General features: G+C 42.5%; 1 protein-coding gene across 5 annotated transcripts in view; it reads left to right on the top strand.

Annotated features, from left to right (window-relative positions):
- CNTFR (ciliary neurotrophic factor receptor) overlaps positions 1–18,194 on the top strand; it is a 398,494-nt gene extending 380,300 nt beyond the window's left edge. For 4 of the 5 annotated variants that reach the window (XM_075187083.1, XM_075187091.1, XM_075187097.1 and 1 more), the window contains 3 exons: positions 10,172–10,352; positions 14,825–14,981; positions 16,933–18,194. In XM_075187083.1, the coding sequence (XP_075043184.1) occupies positions 10,172–10,352; positions 14,825–14,981; position 16,933 (339 nt within the window). In that variant the 3' untranslated portion in view covers positions 16,934–18,194. Of the gene's footprint in view, positions 1–10,171; positions 10,353–14,824; positions 14,986–16,932 lie in introns of those variants that run through there. The other variant, XM_075187112.1, reaches the window with a different exon arrangement.
- Positions 18,195–19,245: the final 1,051 nt, after the last annotated feature.

The raw sequence follows: 19,245 nt of genomic DNA, 5'->3' as shown, positions 1-19,245 counted from the left end.
TTGTTTGTTTAGACCTCGCATTTGTTTCATTGACTGGTACTGGTAACAATATTACATTTGCAGTATGTGCCATAGTCACTATGAGGCTAATATTCTATTGATATAGTGGGTCTGATTCATCGGGACACGGATATGACGTTTCTGTGCGTATCGGACACAAAAGTAATCCGAGTATGTCCAGAACTGGGCCGTATGCAAATAAGCGCAGCTACGAGCAATTCGTATACGTGCGCAGGACACTTACTACAGCCTCCGATGTCTGGGAGGGGGCAGGGCGAGGAAGGAGCGTTCGTCCATAGTCAGTGTACAGTAAGGACGTGCCAAGCTGGAGCCCAGACAGCCGTGCCCGAATCCAGCTCTGGGTATCTCTCAAGTACATGTCTTTCTGCCCTATCTCTTGCTCCAGCTACAAGTCTAGTCTGAGTCCTGATCAGCAGTAATAACGGCTGTCTATGCAGCTATAACATGTGTTTGTAATCAGGAGCAACTGTAAAAATGTATTTTATGTTCAGTAGACATTAAGATCATCCTAATTGATGTATTTAATGGGAAAAAAAATTATTACACTTTTTTTTTTTTTTTTTTTTAACCTGTTTGATCACTAATGCCTGTATTATTAACAGGTCACATTAATTGTTTTTCTTTTTTATTCTGTGCCTTCTTATGCAAATTTACAATCCACGTAGGTTCTGGACATATCCTGCGGTGCTCTGTGTAGCAGAGCGGAGCGCTCCTAGATCCGTATTTGTGAGCGCACGTATCTTCAGATCCGCCTCTTGGCGGATATGGACGTGTGTATGCCCGAATTCCATGCGTTATAAAACAAACACAGGTCGCGCTCAGTATGTGCACCTGGATAATTCAGGCCCAGTAACTTTATAACACGGTAACCTGTAAATTCATTGTCTAAAACCTTAATATGTAAATTACACACTGAGTAGTCTCATCCTTTTTATATACATTGTATCTATAATTCATGCAGCTAACACGTGGCCCATTGATCAGATTGCTAATATGTGTAATATGGTTACAGTATCTAGTAACAATATATCTGCATATTATGTCATTGTATTGCAGATATAGGGGCTATTTCTATAACGATGACAGATGACTTTTCGGAGCAATTAACTACTGAAGTCATGTTACCGCGTCCGAGTCAGCGATGAATGATAATGATAACTCTGATTTCTGATCCGAAGCCCGTACTGCGCGTATGAGACCCTCGCTGCCGTAGAGGGATCCTCAGATCCCGCTCACGCGATTCTCTTCCCGTAGGATTGAATGGCTGAAGCCGACTTCAAATGACGGTAGAATACAGATAAAATTGCCCAGATCACAGTGTACATTGAGTATTTTGGGGACGGCTGGGTTGTGCTGTAGTTTTTCCTTATGCGGGAGTTATGTCAAATATCTCCTGCATTAGGTTTTGATTAAATGGGGGGAAACATAGTTTTCACTGGTTTAAGGCTTTATAAATAGACCCCTTAGTATTGGTTATCCCAACCACACTCCTCACCTGTCTCGTTCTAAAGTTCTGTCATAACGACGTTCCCTAGCGCACTTTTCACTCAGTGCTTAATAGAAACATAGAATGTAACGGTAGATAAGAACCACTTGGCCCATCTAGTCTGCCCATTTGTAACCTATGGTAACCTCCAACCATATTTATCCTTAGTTCTTTATAAGGATATCCGTATGTCTTTCCCAAGCATGTTTACATTGCTCTACTGTATTATCCTCTACCACCTCTGATGGAGGCTATTCCACTTATCCACTACCCTTTCTGTAAAGTAGTTTTTCCTCACATTTCCTCTGACCCTACTTCCCCCCAGTGTCAGTACATGTCCTCGTGTTCTAATACTTCTCTTCCCCCCAGTGTCAGTCCATGTCCTCGTGTTCTAATACTTCTCTTCCCCCCAGTGTCAGTACATGTCCTCGTGTTCTAATACTTCTCTTCCCCCCAGTGTCAGTACATGTCCTCGTGTTCTAATACTTCTCTTCCCCCCAGTGTCAGTACATGTCCTTGTGTTCTAATACTTCTCTTCCCCCCAGTGTCAGTCCATGTCCTCGTGTTCTAATACTTCTCTTCCCCCCAGTGTCAGTACATGTCCTCGTGTTCTAATACTCCTCTTCCCTCCAGTGTCAGTACATGTCCTCGTGTTCTAATACTTCTCTTCCCCCCCAGTGTCAGTACATGTCCTCGTGTTCTAATACTTCTCTTCCCCCCAGTGTCAGTACATGTCCTCGTGTTCTAATACTTCTCTTCCCCCCCAGTGTCAGTACATGTCCTCGTGTTCTAATACTTCTCTTCCCCCCAGTGTCAGTACATGTCCTCGTGTTCTAATACTTCTCTTCCCCCCAGTGTCAGTACATGTCCTCGTGTTCTGAAACTTCTCTTCCCCTCAGTGTCAGTACATGTCCTCGTGTTCTAATACTTCTCTTCCCCCCAGTGTCAGTCCATGTCCTCGTGTTCTAATACTTCTCTTCCCCCCAGTGTCAGTACATGTCCTCGTGTTCTAATACTCCTCTTCCCTCCAGTGTCAGTACATGTCCTCGTGTTCTAATACTTCTCTTCCCCCCCAGTGTCAGTACATGTCCTCGTGTTCTAATACTTCTCTTCCCCCCAGTGTCAGTACATGTCCTCGTGTTCTGAAACTTCTCTTCCCCCCAGTGTCAGTACATGTCCTCGTGTTCTAATACTTCTCTTCCCCCCAGTGTCAGTGCATGTCCTCGTGTTCTAATACTTCTCTCCCCCCCCAGTGTCAGTACATGTCCTCGTGTTCTAATACTTCTCTTCCCTCCAGTGTCAGTACATGTCCTCATGTTCTAGTACTTCTCTTCCCTCCAGTGTCAGTGCATGTCCTCGTGTTCTAATACTTCTCTTCCCCCCAGTGTCAGTCCATGTCCTCGTGTTCTAATACTTCTCTTCCCCCCAGTGTCAGTATATGTCCTCGTGTTCTAATACTTCTCTTCCCCCCAGTGTCAGTGTATGTCCTCGTGTTCTAATACTTCTCTTCCCTCCAGTGTCAGTACATGTCCTCGTGTTCTAATACTTCTCTTCCCCCCAGTGTCAGTACATGTCCTCGTGTTCTAATACTACTCTTCCCTCCAGTGTCAGTACATGTCCTCGTGTTCTAATACTTCTCTTCCCCCCAGTGTCAGTACATGTCCTCGTGTTCTAATACTTCTCTTCCCCCCAGTGTCAGTACATGTCCTCGTGTTCTAATACTTCTCTTCCCAACCAGTGTCAGTACATGTCCTCGTGTTCTAATACTTCTCTTCCCCCCAGTGTCAGTACATGTCCTCGTGTTCTAATACTTCTCTTCCCCCCCAGTGTCAGTACATGTCCTCGTGTTCTAATACTTCTCTTCCCAACCAGTGTCAGTACATGTCCTCGTGTTCTAATACTTCTCTTCCCCCCAGTGTCAGTACATGTCCTCGTGTTCTAATACTTCTCTTCCCCCCCAGTGTCAGTACATGTCCTCGTGTTCTAATACTTCTCTTCCCCCCAGTGTCAGTACATGTCCTCGTGTTCTAATACTTCTCTTCCCCCCAGTGTCAGTACATGTCCTCGTGTTCTAATACTTCTCTTCCCCCCAGTGTCAGCACATGTCCTCGTGTTCTAATACTTCTCTTCCCCCCAGTGTCAGCACATGTCCTCGTGTTCTAATACTTCTCTTCCTTTGGAGAATGTTTCCCTCCTGTACTTTGTAAAACCTTTCATATATGTGAAAGTTTCTATCATGTCCCCCCGTTCCCTTCTCTGCTCCAAACTATACATATTAAGATCTTTTAGTCCAAGTTAGTTTTGTGCTGTAGACCATGCACCATTTTAGTTTATCATAGAAGCAACCTGTTCGTGTCTCGGATTATCATCCAATTTTGGTTAGTTTATGTAGATTGACACATCTGCGGACCAATCATAGTGTTCATACGCTTGTGCACAATACTATATTTACAGAGGATATTACTGTTACATTAGATGTAAGGTATAAATGGACAGTTTGTGAGTAATCTGCTATGTTGACACAGTACAAGGTTAGAAATAATATATTCACAACTGAATAGAACCTGATATCATCTCATGTAACATGAATCACCCATGTATGTATTGTGCAAAATGCAATTAGAGTACCACGGGGGCGCACGGAGGATTGTCGGGGAGGGGGGTTTCTCCCCGCCGACCCAAAAAAAAACCAAAAAAAAAAAACCCGAGAGAGAGCTGCTGCTCATGCGCAGCAGCTCCGTTTCGCCAGCGCTGTCCTATACAGCAGCCGTGGCGCTGTCTAAGAAGCGTCTGCGGCGGTGCTGTATACAGTACAGCACCGCCGCGGATGCTTCTTTGACAGCGCCGCGGCTGCTGTATAGGACAGTGGCCACTTAGTTAGCGTAGGGGGGGGGGTTCTAGAGACTCAGAAACCCCCCTGCGTGCGCCACTGTACTATGGAAAGACCAAGGAGCCCGGCCAGACCCCCACTAAGTGGGGCACAATCAATGCACAATATATTATTATGTACGAGGATATCTTCCATTACTTGCCACCAGACACTGCGGGGTTAAGCGCAAGTAACCCATAACAGCCAATCAGACGTTAGCTTTGATTGATAAAGTGTATTCTAATGGTGGAGTATATTCTGGATAACAACTGATAGTCGCCTGGTGACCCTTCATCTCCTCCACACTCCACGGAGAAGGGGCCGATGACCCGTCCTCCCTGCGGCCGTCAGCTGGATCAAGAAAAGCCCCTGACAGCTATTATGTATCAGTCACCTGAGCCCCAGCTCCGTCTGCTCTGTGTCACGGGGAGAGTGCTGAGAGTCTGAGGGAGGGGAACCTGCGTCCTCCCAGCCCCTGCCAGCTCTGTGTCACGGGGAGAGTGCTGAGAGTCTGAGGGGGGGAACCTGCGTCCTCCCAGCCCCCGCCAGCTCTGTCACTCTATCCCTCAATCCCGACTCTCCACATAAAAGCGTCACAGCTGTCTCTTACACTCATTTGTTGGGGTGTCTCCATCGACCGTTCCTGGCAGTGGCTTCGTCCGTCTGACTGTATGTGTTTGTGATCGCTCTAATAAGGACTTCAGTCTCCTCGTCCGGTCATTAAAGTGAGTCCAAGTCTCCAAGAACGGAGTTTGTGTAACATCACAATGTGCGCTTCAACAGAAGGACCGGACCTCGTGTCAGCCCCGTCTCTGGGCCAGCTAAGACCACGGTCATCTCCATGGGGCCCCTTGTAGTATTACTTGGATCACTTGTGCTATAGCTGTTCACTTCAGAAGGTCATATAATAATACGGATATTACTGGACTGTCGTACACGTTCATAGACATTTGTCTGGCAGACGCCAACTTGTGTTTCAGCAATGACGTCTTTATTCTCTGAGAGAAGACTGATTTATAACTCTGAATAGGTCAGTTACAAAGCTGCAAAACCACAGCCCCCAAATACCGTTTGGTGACATCATGCGAGTAATGGGCGTGACTGTGCCTTTCACATGGATGGGTGTACCAAGATGGTGGCAGAGGTTTCATCCTTCTTACGGGTGGTTTGGTTAGGTGCCCTGCAGAATGCAGGCTAGGTGGAGGATCGCGCCCACATATTGCACCCCTATTAACAAATGAGTTTCAGTGTTGCAAGACAAGATATTTAAATGAGCTTGGGGGGTGAACATTTGTGGCCATTCCCAGATTATTGATGTCAGATTCATCCCTACTTCCTACATGGTGCTACTGGATTATTATCGGTAATCGGCATCAGGATGCCGAAACTTTCCTAAGGCGCCTTTTAGATTAACCAGTTACATTTTATGCTGGAAAGTTGCATTTCAGGCACAAAATTAAATATTATAAATGTGAAAGATGAAATGAATACAGTGCAGATGTCCTGTTACATTAATCTCTTATTTCAGGCATAGATGAGGAATGAGCAGCATTTTAGAATGAAAATGGAAACATTAAAATTAATAAAGTGGGTGGTCACAAAGCTATAGAGGCAGGATGTTAGTCATGTATGTTATATGTTATGAGATTTACCCCACTGAGTATAAACCGCTTTATAACACTGAGATTTCCCCCACTGAGTATAAACCGCTTTATAACACTGAGATTTCCTCCACTGAGTATAAACCGCTTTATAACGCTGAGATTTCCCCCACTAAGTATAAACCGCTTTATGACACTGAGATTTCCACCACTGAGTATAAACCGCTTTATAACACTGAGATTTCCCCACTGAGTATAAACTGCTTTATAACACTGAGATTTCCTCCACTAAGTATAAACTGCTTTATAACACTGAGATTTCCTCCACTGAGTATAAACTGCTTTATAATACTGAGATTTCCTCCACTAAGTATAAACTGCTTTATAATACTGAGATTTCCTCCACTAAGTATAAACTGCTTTATAATACTGAGATTTCCCCCACTGAGTATAAACTGCTTTATAATACTGAGATTTCCTCCACTGAGTATAAACTGCTTTATAACACTGAGATTTCCTCCACTGAGTATAAACCGCTTTATAACACTGAGATTTCCTCCACTGAGTATAAACCGCTTTATAACACTGAGATTTCCCCCACTGAGTATAAACCGCTTTATAACACTGAGATTTCCTCCACTAAGTATAAACTGCTTTATAACACTGAGATTTCCTCCACTGAGTATAAACTGCTTTATAACACTGAGATTTCCTCCACTAAGTATAAACTGCTTTATAACACTGAGATTTCCTCCACTGAGTATAAACTGCTTTATAATACTGAGATTTCCTCCACTAAGTATAAACTGCTTTATAATACTGAGATTTCCTCCACTAAGTATAAACTGCTTTATAATACTGAGATTTCCCCCACTGAGTATAAACTGCTTTATAATACTGAGATTTCCTCCACTGAGTATAAACTGCTTTATAACACTGAGATTTCCTCCACTGAGTATAAACCGCTTTATAACACTGAGATTTCCTCCACTGAGTATAAACCGCTTTATAACACTGAGATTTCCCCCACTGAGTATAAACCGCTTTATAACACTGAGATTTCCCCCACTGAGTATAAACCTCTTTATAACACTGAGATTTCCTCCACTAAGTATAAACTGCTTTATAACACTGAGATTTCCTCCACTGAGTATAAACTGCTTTATAATACTGAGATTTCCTCCACTGAGTATAAACTGCTTTATAATACTGAGATTTCCCCCCACTGAGTATAAACTGCTTTATAACACTGAGATTTCCTCCACTGAGTATAAACCGCTTTATAACACTGAGATTTCCCCCACTAAGTATAAACTGCTTTATGACACTGAGATTTCCTCCACTGCGTATAAACTGTTGTATAACACTGAGATTTCCACCACTGAGTATAAACCGCTTTATAACACTGAGATTTCCCCACTGAGTATAAACTGCTTTATAATACTGAGATTTCCTCTACTGAGTATAAACCGCTTTATAATTCTGAGATTTCCCCCACTGAGTATAAACTGCTTTATAATACTGAGATTTCCTCTACTGAGTATAAACCGCTTTATAATTCTGAGATTTCCCCCACTGAGTATAAACTGCTTTATAACACTGAGATTTCCTCCACTAAGTATAAACTGCTTTATAACACTGAGATTTCCTCCACTAAGTATAAACTGCTTTATAATACTGAGATTTCCTCCACTGAGTATAAACTGCTTTATAACACTGAGATGTCCTCCACTGAGTATAAACCGCTTTATAACACTGAGATTTCCCCCACTGAGTATAAACCGCTTTATAACACTGAGATTTCCCCCACTGAGTATAAACCGCTTTATAACACTGAGATTTCCTCCACTAAGTATAAACTGCTTTATAACACTGAGATTTCCTCCACTGAGTATAAACTGCTTTATAATACTGAGATTTCCTCCACTAAGTATAAACTGCTTTATAATACTGAGATTTCCCCCCACTGAGTATAAACTGCTTTATAACACTGAGATTTCCTCCACTGAGTATAAACCGCTTTATAACTCTGAGATTTCCCCCACTAAGTATAAACTGCTTTATGACACTGAGATTTCCTCCACTGCGTATAAACTGTTGTATAACACTGAGATTTCCACCACTGAGTATAAACCGCTTTATAACACTGAGATTTCCCCACTGAGTATAAACTGCTTTATAATACTGAGATTTCCTCTACTGAGTATAAACCGCTTTATAATTCTGAGATTTCCCCCACTGAGTATAAACTGCTTTATAACACTGAGATTTCCTCCACTAAGTATAAACTGCTTTATAATACTGAGATTTCCTCCACTGAGTATAAACTGCTTTATAACACTGAGATTTCCCCCCACTGAGTATAAACTGCTTTATAATACTGAGATTTCCTCCACTGAGTATAAACTGCTTTATAACACTGAGATTTCCTCCACTGAGTATAAACTGCTTTATAACATTGAGATTTCCTCCACGGAGTATAAACCGCTTTATAACACTGAGATTTCCTCCACTGAGTATAAACTGCTTTATAACACTGAGATTTCCCCCACTGAGTATAAACCGCTTTATGACACTGAGATTTCCTCCACTGCGTATAAACTGTTGTATAAAATTGAGATTTCCACCACTGAGTATAAACCGCTTTATAACACTGAGATTTCCCCCACTGAGTATAAACTGCTTTATAACACTGAGATTTCCTCCACTAAGTATAAACTGCTTTATAACACTGAGATTTCCTCCACTGAGTATAAACTGCTTTATAACATTGAGATTTCCTCCACGGAGTATAAACCGCTTTATAACACTGAGATTTCCTCCACTGAGTATAAACTGCTTTATAACACTGAGATTTCCCCCACTGAGTATAAACCGCTTTATGACACTGAGATTTCCTCCACTGCGTATAAACTGTTGTATAACACTGAGATTTCCACCACTGAGTATAAACCGCTTTATAACACTGAGATTTCCCCACTGAGTATAAACTGCTTTATAACACTGAGATTTCCTCCACTAAGTATAAACTGCTTTATAACACTGAGATTTCCCCCACTGAGTATAAACCGCTTTATAACACTGAGATTTCCTCCACTGAGTATAAACCGCTTTATAACACTGAGATTTCCCCCACTAAGTGTAAACCGCTTTATGACACTGAGATTTCCTCCACTGCGTATAAACCGCTTTATGACACTGAGATTTCCTCCACTGCGTATAAATTGTTGTATAACACTGAGATTTCCACCACTGAGTATAAATCGCTTTATAACACTGAGATTTCCCCACTGAGTATAAACTGCTTTATAACACTGAGATTTCCTCCACTAAGTATAAACTGCTTTATAACACTGAGATTTCCTCCACTGAGTATAAACTGCTTTATAATACTGAGATTTCCTCCACTAAGTATAAACTGCTTTATAATACTGAGATTTCCTCCACTAAGTATAAACTGCTTTATAATACTGAGATTTCCTCCACTAAGTATAAACTGCTTTATAATACTGAGATTTCCCCCCACTGAGTATAAACTGCTTTATAACACTGAGATTTCCTCCACTAAGTATAAACTGCTTTATAACACTGAGATTTCCTCCACTGAGTATAAACTGCTTTATAATACTGAGATTTCCTCCACTAAGTATAAACTGCTTTATAATACTGAGATTTCCTCTACTGAGTATAAACTGCTTTATAATACTGAGATTTCCTCCACTAAGTATAAACTGCTTTATAACACTGAGATTTCCTCTACTGAGTATAAACTGCTTTATAATACTGAGATTTCCTCCACTAAGTATAAACTGCTTTATAACACTGAGATTTCCTCTACTGAGTATAAACTGCTTTATAATACTGAGATTTCCTCTACTGAGTATAAACTGCTTTATAATACTGAGATTTCCTCCACTAAGTATAAACTGCTTTATAATACTGAGATTTCCTCTACTGAGTATAAACCGCTTTATAATACTGAGATTTCCTCCACTAAGTATAAACTGCTTTATAATACTGAGATTTCCTCTACTGAGTATAAACCGCTTTATAATACTGAGATTTCCTCCACTGAGTATAAACTGCTTTATAACACTGAGATTTCCCCCACTGAGTATAAACCGCTTTATAACCCTGAGATTTCTGGACCACATAAACTGGTTTATAACTCTAGGACCTTCTCTCTGTGCACAGGTAGAGTTATCAGATGGGACGTCTCACACTATCACAGATGCCTACGCCGGCAAGGAGTACATCATCCAGGTAGCAGCCAAAGACTATGAGATTGGCACCTGGAGTGATTGGAGTGTAGCCGCCCACGCCACACCATGGACAGAGGAACCCAAATACATTACAACAGAAGCCCAAAAGACAGGTATGTTTATCAGACGGTGATTATGGGATCTTATTTGTTTTCTCCTCGTTAGTTGCGTTTCATTCCTGGACATAAGAACAGACTGACGTTCATTCTCCCACCATTCCTTATATTCATTATGTTATACTGGTCATAAGAGAGGTTATAATCACACACTAGGCATGATGTGGATACATGGGACCGGGAGCTCTACTGACGTGTACCACGTATGAAGACCATGAAAACATGTATGTATATTCCAGATCCGACCCTGCAATTTGAAATGAGATAATGACCATTTATGTGGATCATGATGCTGGTAATTTGTAAGCATCATTGTAGCCGTTATTCTGCCTGAGAAGTGCATTATGTAAGTTATATCACACTTGTATTACACCCCATAGCCAGAGATACCCCCAGTGATTATACTGATTATATCAGGCAGCGCGTTGATGAGCACTGTGCTCCATAGATTATTCCCACCCATCTCCTAATAATTAGACCAACCACTGCCCCCCAGTTACTCCTCACGGGGGGAAGGGGGTGCAGGAGGAAGCTCAGGGTCACATACAGAGCGATCTCTGCATTCAGCGTGTAAGGAGCGCTGGGCGTGTGGTAGGAAGTAAGGAGGGGAAGGGAGCGTTGCTGAGAGACACCTGGAGGGTCGTGGGCTCCAGAGTTCAGGGTCCTGTCCCCCCTCCCCACCCCCCCAACGACTTCTCCCTCCTCAGACAAGGTATCACCTGACCTCACATCAGGGTAGACACAGCGGAGATCATCATAGCACACGTTTTATCTACTACACGGTCAGATTATATGTATCATGTCCCATTGCTGTATGTGTAGACGTGGCAGTGAACACGTAAACATGCATGTGTGGGTCATGGACTTATAGTAATGTATGTAGAGAGACAGTGATGATGAGTACATTTGTGCGGACGGTCATGAATGATACATGTAACATGACAGACTTTGACCGTGTTGTATGTGTGAATACATGGTCATGAATGAACACATGTAACACACATGTAACATGACAGGCTCTGACCGTGTTGTATGTTTGGGTGGACGGTCATGAATGAACACATGTAACATGGCAGACTGAACATTATGGATCATGTACAGAACACACGGTACATGTCTGAGGACGTGATGTACTGTCACTTGTACAACACGGGCACGTCGCACAGATATATTTCCAGGGTTATTCTTTCATATATCCGTCACCCCCAGAGCCCTCTGTATGAATTCTCTGCTCCGTATCTCGTAAATATTATATATTATATTCTCATTACTGGCTCTAAACATCAAAGCGTTGTGTGTACCGCGCGGCCCCTCGCCCGTCTGGGGCGCTAAGCTCCACTGTCAGGATATAATTACAGCCTCTATCTGGGGAGGGACTCGCTGACCCCTGGATCTGGTGTATTAAACTGTAATTAAACCCTAATGAGCAAATAATGACATTCTGCAGTCAGATTAACCCTCTCGTTGCGTAAAGTGTCTGTGAAACATATGACGGAGTCCCGGGGACCCTGCTCCGCTCCCTGAGACCTGTGGATGTCAGCTTAGTAAGTAAGAGACAGACGTCTTCCCTCTGATCAATGCAGTAGTCTGTGTATGCTGTATCCTGGTTACTAAAGGGTCCATTCTGTTCCTGGCCGATGGGTGTTCCAGTAGTTCATTGTCTCATTACAAACATTTTCATCCTCTCGTATCTTGTTGCACCTCCTCATTGGAAACTATAGCTTGTAGCACCCCTGCTGGCGGAGTGTGGGTATTACAGTCCATCAATGAAAAATTAAATGTTTTGTAGATTAGTTTATTATATTTGCTTCCCAGATGAATGGCGGTACTCTCAGTACTCTCATCTTAATTAACAAGACAAATGAAAGCGTCTCTATGAGCATGTTTCCTTGGCAATGTTTATTAATCTAATTATTAATTTAATTATTGACTCTTCCTGCTGGGAGAACGTATTATCACAGATATGTCCTTTCACAGAATACCACATACACCCATTACATTCTGTGCACAGTAATAAAGCGAAATAGACATATAACGCCACTTTCCGCAGTCCATACCCATCTTTAATAAATCAGCTTCCGTTAAATAAATTCAATTGTAACTCTGTACAGAACACAACACATGGTTTTATACAGGTCATAAATCATTCTAAAGAAATTTGAATGTTTACAGGACTAGACCAATGGCAGCATTAGAATACTGAACCTGTAGCCAATCAGATGATTAGTAATTTACAAGACTAGCTCAACCTGCAGCCAATCAGAGCATTAGAACATTCACAGGACCAGACAAACTTGTAGCCAATCAGAACATTCTCAGGGTTACACTAACCTAAGCTGATTGCTAAATGCAATAGAGGCAGCAATAAAATCTATGTGTGTAATGTGTTATTATATGAAACCAACTTCATATATCTAACTTTTCACCAAGATGCCATCATTAAGCTGTAAGTTCATCTACGGTTTCTACCAATCCATGTTGTGCTACGTGAAATAGTTTGTGAGAACCAGGATTAATCCTGACTGCACAATTTCCAATATACATGTTAGTAGCTACGATATCACCTAACAGGAAATTGCCCGTTTCCTAAATTAATTTCCACTTAAAAGCGTGTAGCCTCCTCCCCGCGGCTCTCCTCCATCGCCCGCATGGTGGGCTCTTCGGAGTGGAAGGGAACTAGCTGGGAGGAAGCTGTAACAAGCCATATATCATAATTATCATCAGCGCTGCTCTGTAATTGACTCAAGGGCCATTGGGGAGAATCCTGCTATTTACAGCAGAATGTGAATTATGGTCCCTGGGATGTAAATAACAGGATTTAGAATATGAATTATGCTTCTCAGAATGGGCTTAGTGAGCTCTTAAACATGAATGACTGGATGTGGAATGTGAAGTCTCTTTTTTTTAAATGAAGACTGATGTTGTTTGCGATGCAAATTGTAACATTGTACTTGCAAAACTTGGAGATTTATAAAGTGTATTTTGGCTGTGGCGGGCGGGTTACTGAATTTACTGTGTGCAGTAGTAGAAAGTGTGTCCAGGCAGGATATAATTACTGTCGGCCTTCGTTAGACAGTCTCAGTTCCACAAACAAGTATGAAATGCTCCAGAATTATTAGAATGTTGGCAGTTCGGGGAACTGTCTGAGAGCAATTCTGGCTCATACATACTTCCACACCTTACTGTCCTGATTTCAGCAGGACAGTCCCTATTTTAGGGCTCTGTCCCATGGGTGGGAATGTTGGTTGAAGGGAGGTATCTAAGGGGCAGCCTAGCAGTTTACAGCACTAGGCAGCCCTCTGGGGGCATGACCACGCTCCCATCCCTACATGGCCACTCTCCCTGCGCTGGTACCAGGGACAGACATGTTGGGAGGTATGTACTTAATATGAATATGTGTTGAAGACTCATATCCTTCTGATGTAGTCCGCAGACAGTACCTGACATCTATGCACCTTCTTAGATCATCATCATTTATTTATATAGCGCCACTGATTCCGCAGCGCTGTACAGAGAACTCACTCACATCAGTTCCTGCCCCATTGGAGCTTACAGAGTGGGGTGTGGGAGGAAACCAGAGCACCTGGAGGAAACCCACGCAAACACGGGGAGAACATACAAACTCTGCACAGATAATGCCATGGTCGGGAATAGAAGTCATGACCCCAGTGCTGTGAGGCAGAAGTGCTAACCACTGAGCCACCGTGACGCCCACCACCTGTGTCCAATACACTGTGATATTGCAACAAAATTTGCGCCATAACAGCCCTACCCACTCACGCCATTGGGAGGCTAGGATGACAATGACGCACTTTGCGTCATCAGGACCCGTCTGGCGAGGCTTGATGATGTGAACGTCATCGACAATGCTCCGTCCTACTTAGAAGAAGGAGCAGCGGGTTCAGGCAGGATGGTAGAGCGAGGGTAATCCCCGAAATTCAGGAATCTTTTAGATTTTTTGGGATAGTGGACTGTTGTCTACACACAATAGAGGCAGCCATTTTGTGGTCGGATTCAGGGGCTGAGGGCGTTTTGCCCCCTGGGTCGGTCTCATACTGGGCTGGGTCACAGTGGGCTACCTGCTTTCTTTTTCTTTAAAATTCTCCATATAGGCTGCTGAGCCGAGCGTTAGACCTTGTTGTTTTGAATTACAGTATCATATGGGACCAAATTAGTACTGTCGGAACAAACATAATAGACTGACCATGATTTCTGAAAGTCCACAAAGGAGCCGACCCAGGGTGGCAGATTTACAGGGGAGGGGTAATTATGACATTTTCTTACTGGTACGCTACGTGGTCGTATATATGGTAGTAGAGGGTTGGGGCCTACAAGGGTAAATCTCAGAGATATATAATAAAGAGAAGTTATTGATTGTGTGCTTTAAAATATCCTGACCTATATTAATATATATATGGTCTGGTGAATGAGCTATAGGTAAATGATGACCCCATTTCTTTTTCTTCCAGAAACCACAACTACAATCACAACGACAACCACGACGACTTACGTAGCGCCTCCAACCACCACGGTGTGGGAGTCGGAGTCTGTAGTCGGGGCAAGAGCGGTCAGAGTGTCCTGGCTCTCCGTATTGTTAATGGTTCCACTTGGAATTCTGCTTATGTGGTAAGAACTAGGTGCACAGTGTGTTAGGGAGAGGTCTCCTCCTGGTGTTACTCTGCCATCGTGTCACAAGCAAAATATGGATGTGTGACGTACATTAATTCATGTCCAGGTTCATTGGGTATATTCCATAGTCAGATACATTGCTTACAGAGAGGAAATAACAAACCTGTATCGTTTATGTTTTAGTGGGAAGGGAAGACAAAGTTCTGCTGACTGTGGTGGCACCTAAATAATGTCCTTCACGCCACTAACACCAGCCGAGGCAACCAATGTTATAGGGAAGTTCTGCTGATTGTGGTGGCACCTAATTAACGTCCTCCACGCCACCAACATCAGCCTTAGTCAACCAATGATAGAGGGAAGTTCTGTTGATTGAGGCGGCACCTAAATTGCGTCCTCCACGCCACCAACATCAGACTTAGTCAACCAATGTTAGAGGGAAGTTCTGTTGACTGAGGTGGCACCTAAATTACGTCCTTTACGCCATCAACACCAGACTTAGTCAACCAATGATAGAGGGAAGTTCTGCTGATCGAGGTGGCACCTAAATTGCGTCCTCTATGCCACCAACACCAGACTTAGTCAACCAATGATAGAGAGAAGTTCTGCTGACTGAGGTGGCACCTAAATAACATCCTCTACGCCACCAACACCAGGATTAAGCAACCAATGATAGAGAGAAGTTCTGCTGACTGTGGTGGCACCTAAATAACATCCTCTACGCCACCTTAGGCTTAGTCAACCAATGGAGCTCACACAGTTGTGGAATACAGGTCCCGGTACACCCTGCCAGCCCACACAACTGCTGGCCCATGCGTTACGATTTGTACAAATATAAAGTTAATATTAAACACCTTGGCTGTTTTCCATTCATTCTCCACTTTATTAAATATAAAATATAAGGTTTCTTGATCTCTCACACTCTAAATGGGAATAAGAGTCTTCCTTCCTTCTTTCCTGATCTGTGTCACGATCTGCCTACAGCTTATGCATTACATGCTGCCTTGCATGGCAGCTGCTGCATTTTTGTCCTTATTATTGTATTTGTATTGGCAGTACCTCCATTCACCAGAGGTGCTGCTATTGTTGGCCTTATTGTGTGCATTAGGGGTTAACCTTCATTTTCACCAATTATCCCATGCACTTGGGTGTGGTTTTCCCTTTATATACCTGTCATTCCCAGCACACATTGCTGGTTATTGTTGTCTCATCCTGTGATGTCATATCCTTGTTGCAACCTGTGGATTCTTCCTCCTGCCTTGCTCCTCTTGTTCGTGCCTGCTTGGAACCTGTTCATACCTCCTGCTTCCCTGCATTAGCTGTTTACCCGCTGGTTTCTAAACATTCGTATTATTTCCTGCATCAGCTTGCACCTGGTATTTACTACTGCTCTCGATTACCTGCTATTTATACTTTTCTGCAAATAAACAGAGTGTTTTCACCATATTCGTGACTCCTAGCTGTACTCCTGTTTGTAACCGTGACAATCTGTAGTAGTCTGAATAAAAAAGAACAATCCCCATAATAAAAGTCCCACTACAAGAGACCGCCAGGAATGTCCCAGGACTCTACGCTGCCAGCCAATCACAAGCATTTTCCCAGGTCGGCCTCTTGTGATAGGCTGGCAGTGAAGGGAGTTCTGGGAATTTTAGCGGCGGTTGCTCGTAGTGGCATCATTCAGTACGTCTGGTGAAGACTTCAGGTTTCCGCTTACAGAAATCCCGGACTTTGGCGCTACTGACCATCGCGGCCACTATCTAAACGTATTGAATAGTTTTATACTGTTAATCAGTTAATTCTTTGTCCATTGGAATAAAATACAATTTATTTTAACCCATTTGCTTTCCCATTCTCCCATAATTTACACTTAATATACAAAGTGGCTCACAGGAAGCCAGTGTAATAATCATAACTGGATTAACTGACGTTTACCTTTCTCTTTCTCTTGCAGATTCCTTTGTCGCATTCCCATGTAAAGTATTTCAATATTTTTTCTCTATTTTGCACATGTTAAGGAGGATACAACTTATTTTCATTTTATCTTAATTGGTTATGATATTTTCTTTTCCTTTGGAATGGACAAATCCAACCAAAACTGGAGAGCGGCCATGCCCATGAATTTAAAAAAAACAAAAATGAAAAATCTAAAAAAAACAATCAAAAAGGATATATCAAGTGGAAACACACCATAAAACTGTACAGTAACAATACAACGGGGATGTATAAAAAACAAAAAGTCTGCCAAAACAAAAACAAGGAATGCTTTATTGAAAGCATAACAAATGTACACGACGCACAGCATATTGGTGGGAGGCTGGACAAACTCACTTCACTATTTCTTGGAGACTTTCTGGGTGATGGGACGCTAAGATCGTCATAGGGTCATACAGCTATACCGCCATGCCAAAGACAACTGCTAGCTTCTTTCCCACAATGCTGTGCTTCCCGAGACACCACACATAACATGGAGCTAATCCTTCCAGACCAGTATCACTCAATAACTTTAAATGTTCCTTCGACCAACCGCGCCTTTTAATGCTTTTCTGATTGTTTCATTTTTATTTTATTTTTTTGCCAAATGAACAGACTTTGTGCATTGTCATTTTAACCTTGTTTGCACTGTTGGTTAAAACTTTTGAGGAAATTTCTCCTCCTTCTCTGAATTTGATACCACAAAAAAAAAGAGTCGATTCTTTGGCTGAAACAGCGTTTTCAGCCAAGACACCCGTCAGAGGGACGGCAATTCCACGACGCTGCGCTGGGCATCTTGGATCGATGAACATTTTTATTATGAACACTGAACAATCAACCCGATTCATCTGAAAACTTTTCATACATTTCCGAAAACTTTTTCCACATGTGGGCTTCACACGTCATGGCGTTCTGGGACTTAATGCTGCGCCGGATCTCACTTCCACGCTGGACTTCAGTCATTAATGTCACATTACAATGTATTTTTGGTGAGTCAAGGTTTAGCAGAATATATCTGATACAATGTAGACGGCTGATGGTTACTCTCTTGTTATAGAAGACTTATGAATTAAAAATTAATGGGAACATTGAATTTTTCTCCAAAGGTGTGGAAGTTGGTTGTACAGTATTGGTGTGCTTTGTACCTATTAAATCAAACCGCAGGTATGGTCTGAGTTACAAATCCAACATACAGGCTGTGCTCATAATTTCATAAATAAAGTCACTCGAAATACATAGATAGCATCTTGTAGCGTATATTTTTTTCTAGAATGGAAAGGAAATAACTATCTATAATATCTAAGAAACTTCTAATCAAGACATTCTGTATTCTGTATGATTTTCTTCCCGCACTTTTATGACCGAAATGCGTGTCACAATGTTCCACAAACATCATCCACCAGTTTGTCAGAGGATTCTATCTAGGACAGTGGCAGAATTCCGCAGTTGTAGCGGCTACCAGTGGTAGCTTCTGCCATCATCATTTTCACGCAAGCCCACCGTGCACGCTCAGAACAGCAGAGCGGAGGTCGCAGGCGGGTGAACCACCCACCAAATTCTGTTATGAGTCCCAACAATGTGGTGCTCCCCTTTCCCCCCTGATCTGGGGTATGTGTATCATGAGGTAATGGGCGACAATAATAAGAATTTGTTTACACAAAAAGGTGGTACTACCCATATCAGCCAATCAGTCGCTTGCTTTCTTTTTCTAATTTTTACCATGAAAATGACAGAATCCAGTTGCAGCACTTTCTCAGTGCGCAGCAATGTCTGATATGTCCCCCTATTGTTATTGATACTTTCTGTATAAATTTGGTTTAAAGACCCCCCTTCCCCATCCGAGCATAAATAAAAGAACAGACTTCTCTGGTGGGCGCGACGCCTTCGTCCTGTTTCATTCTATGGATTGTGCTTCGGTTTGGGGGGGACAACAATCTGACAGCAAAACCAGTGAGGTCTACCAGTCCGCACCTTTCTGGTATATTTATGGTATACGTGTTTCGTGTGTATAGATGACATTTAACAGAGGACCCTGATCTACAGCCTATGTATGTCTGACGTGTAATTACATCACCCCGTGCCTCGATATGGCTTGCGGAAAGAGAGGTGCGAGGTTGTACAGAGGAGTCAGCCTTATATTGGGTGGGTTTCTCTCCCAAGCCTACTCTTTAAGAATGAATTGATGAGAAACAGAAGCTGTATCTGACAATAGCCATATACTGTATTATTGTACACTCAGAGGAACTCTAACCTCTAATTATGCCTAACGCAGGGGGATTTATATGATAGACAC

This window comes from Mixophyes fleayi, chromosome 1 (genome assembly GCF_038048845.1).
Source record: "Mixophyes fleayi isolate aMixFle1 chromosome 1, aMixFle1.hap1, whole genome shotgun sequence".
NCBI classification, from domain to species: domain Eukaryota; kingdom Metazoa; phylum Chordata; class Amphibia; order Anura; family Limnodynastidae; genus Mixophyes; species Mixophyes fleayi.
Note: the sequence above shows the minus strand (reverse complement) of the source record. Positions and strands in the feature narration are given on the sequence as shown.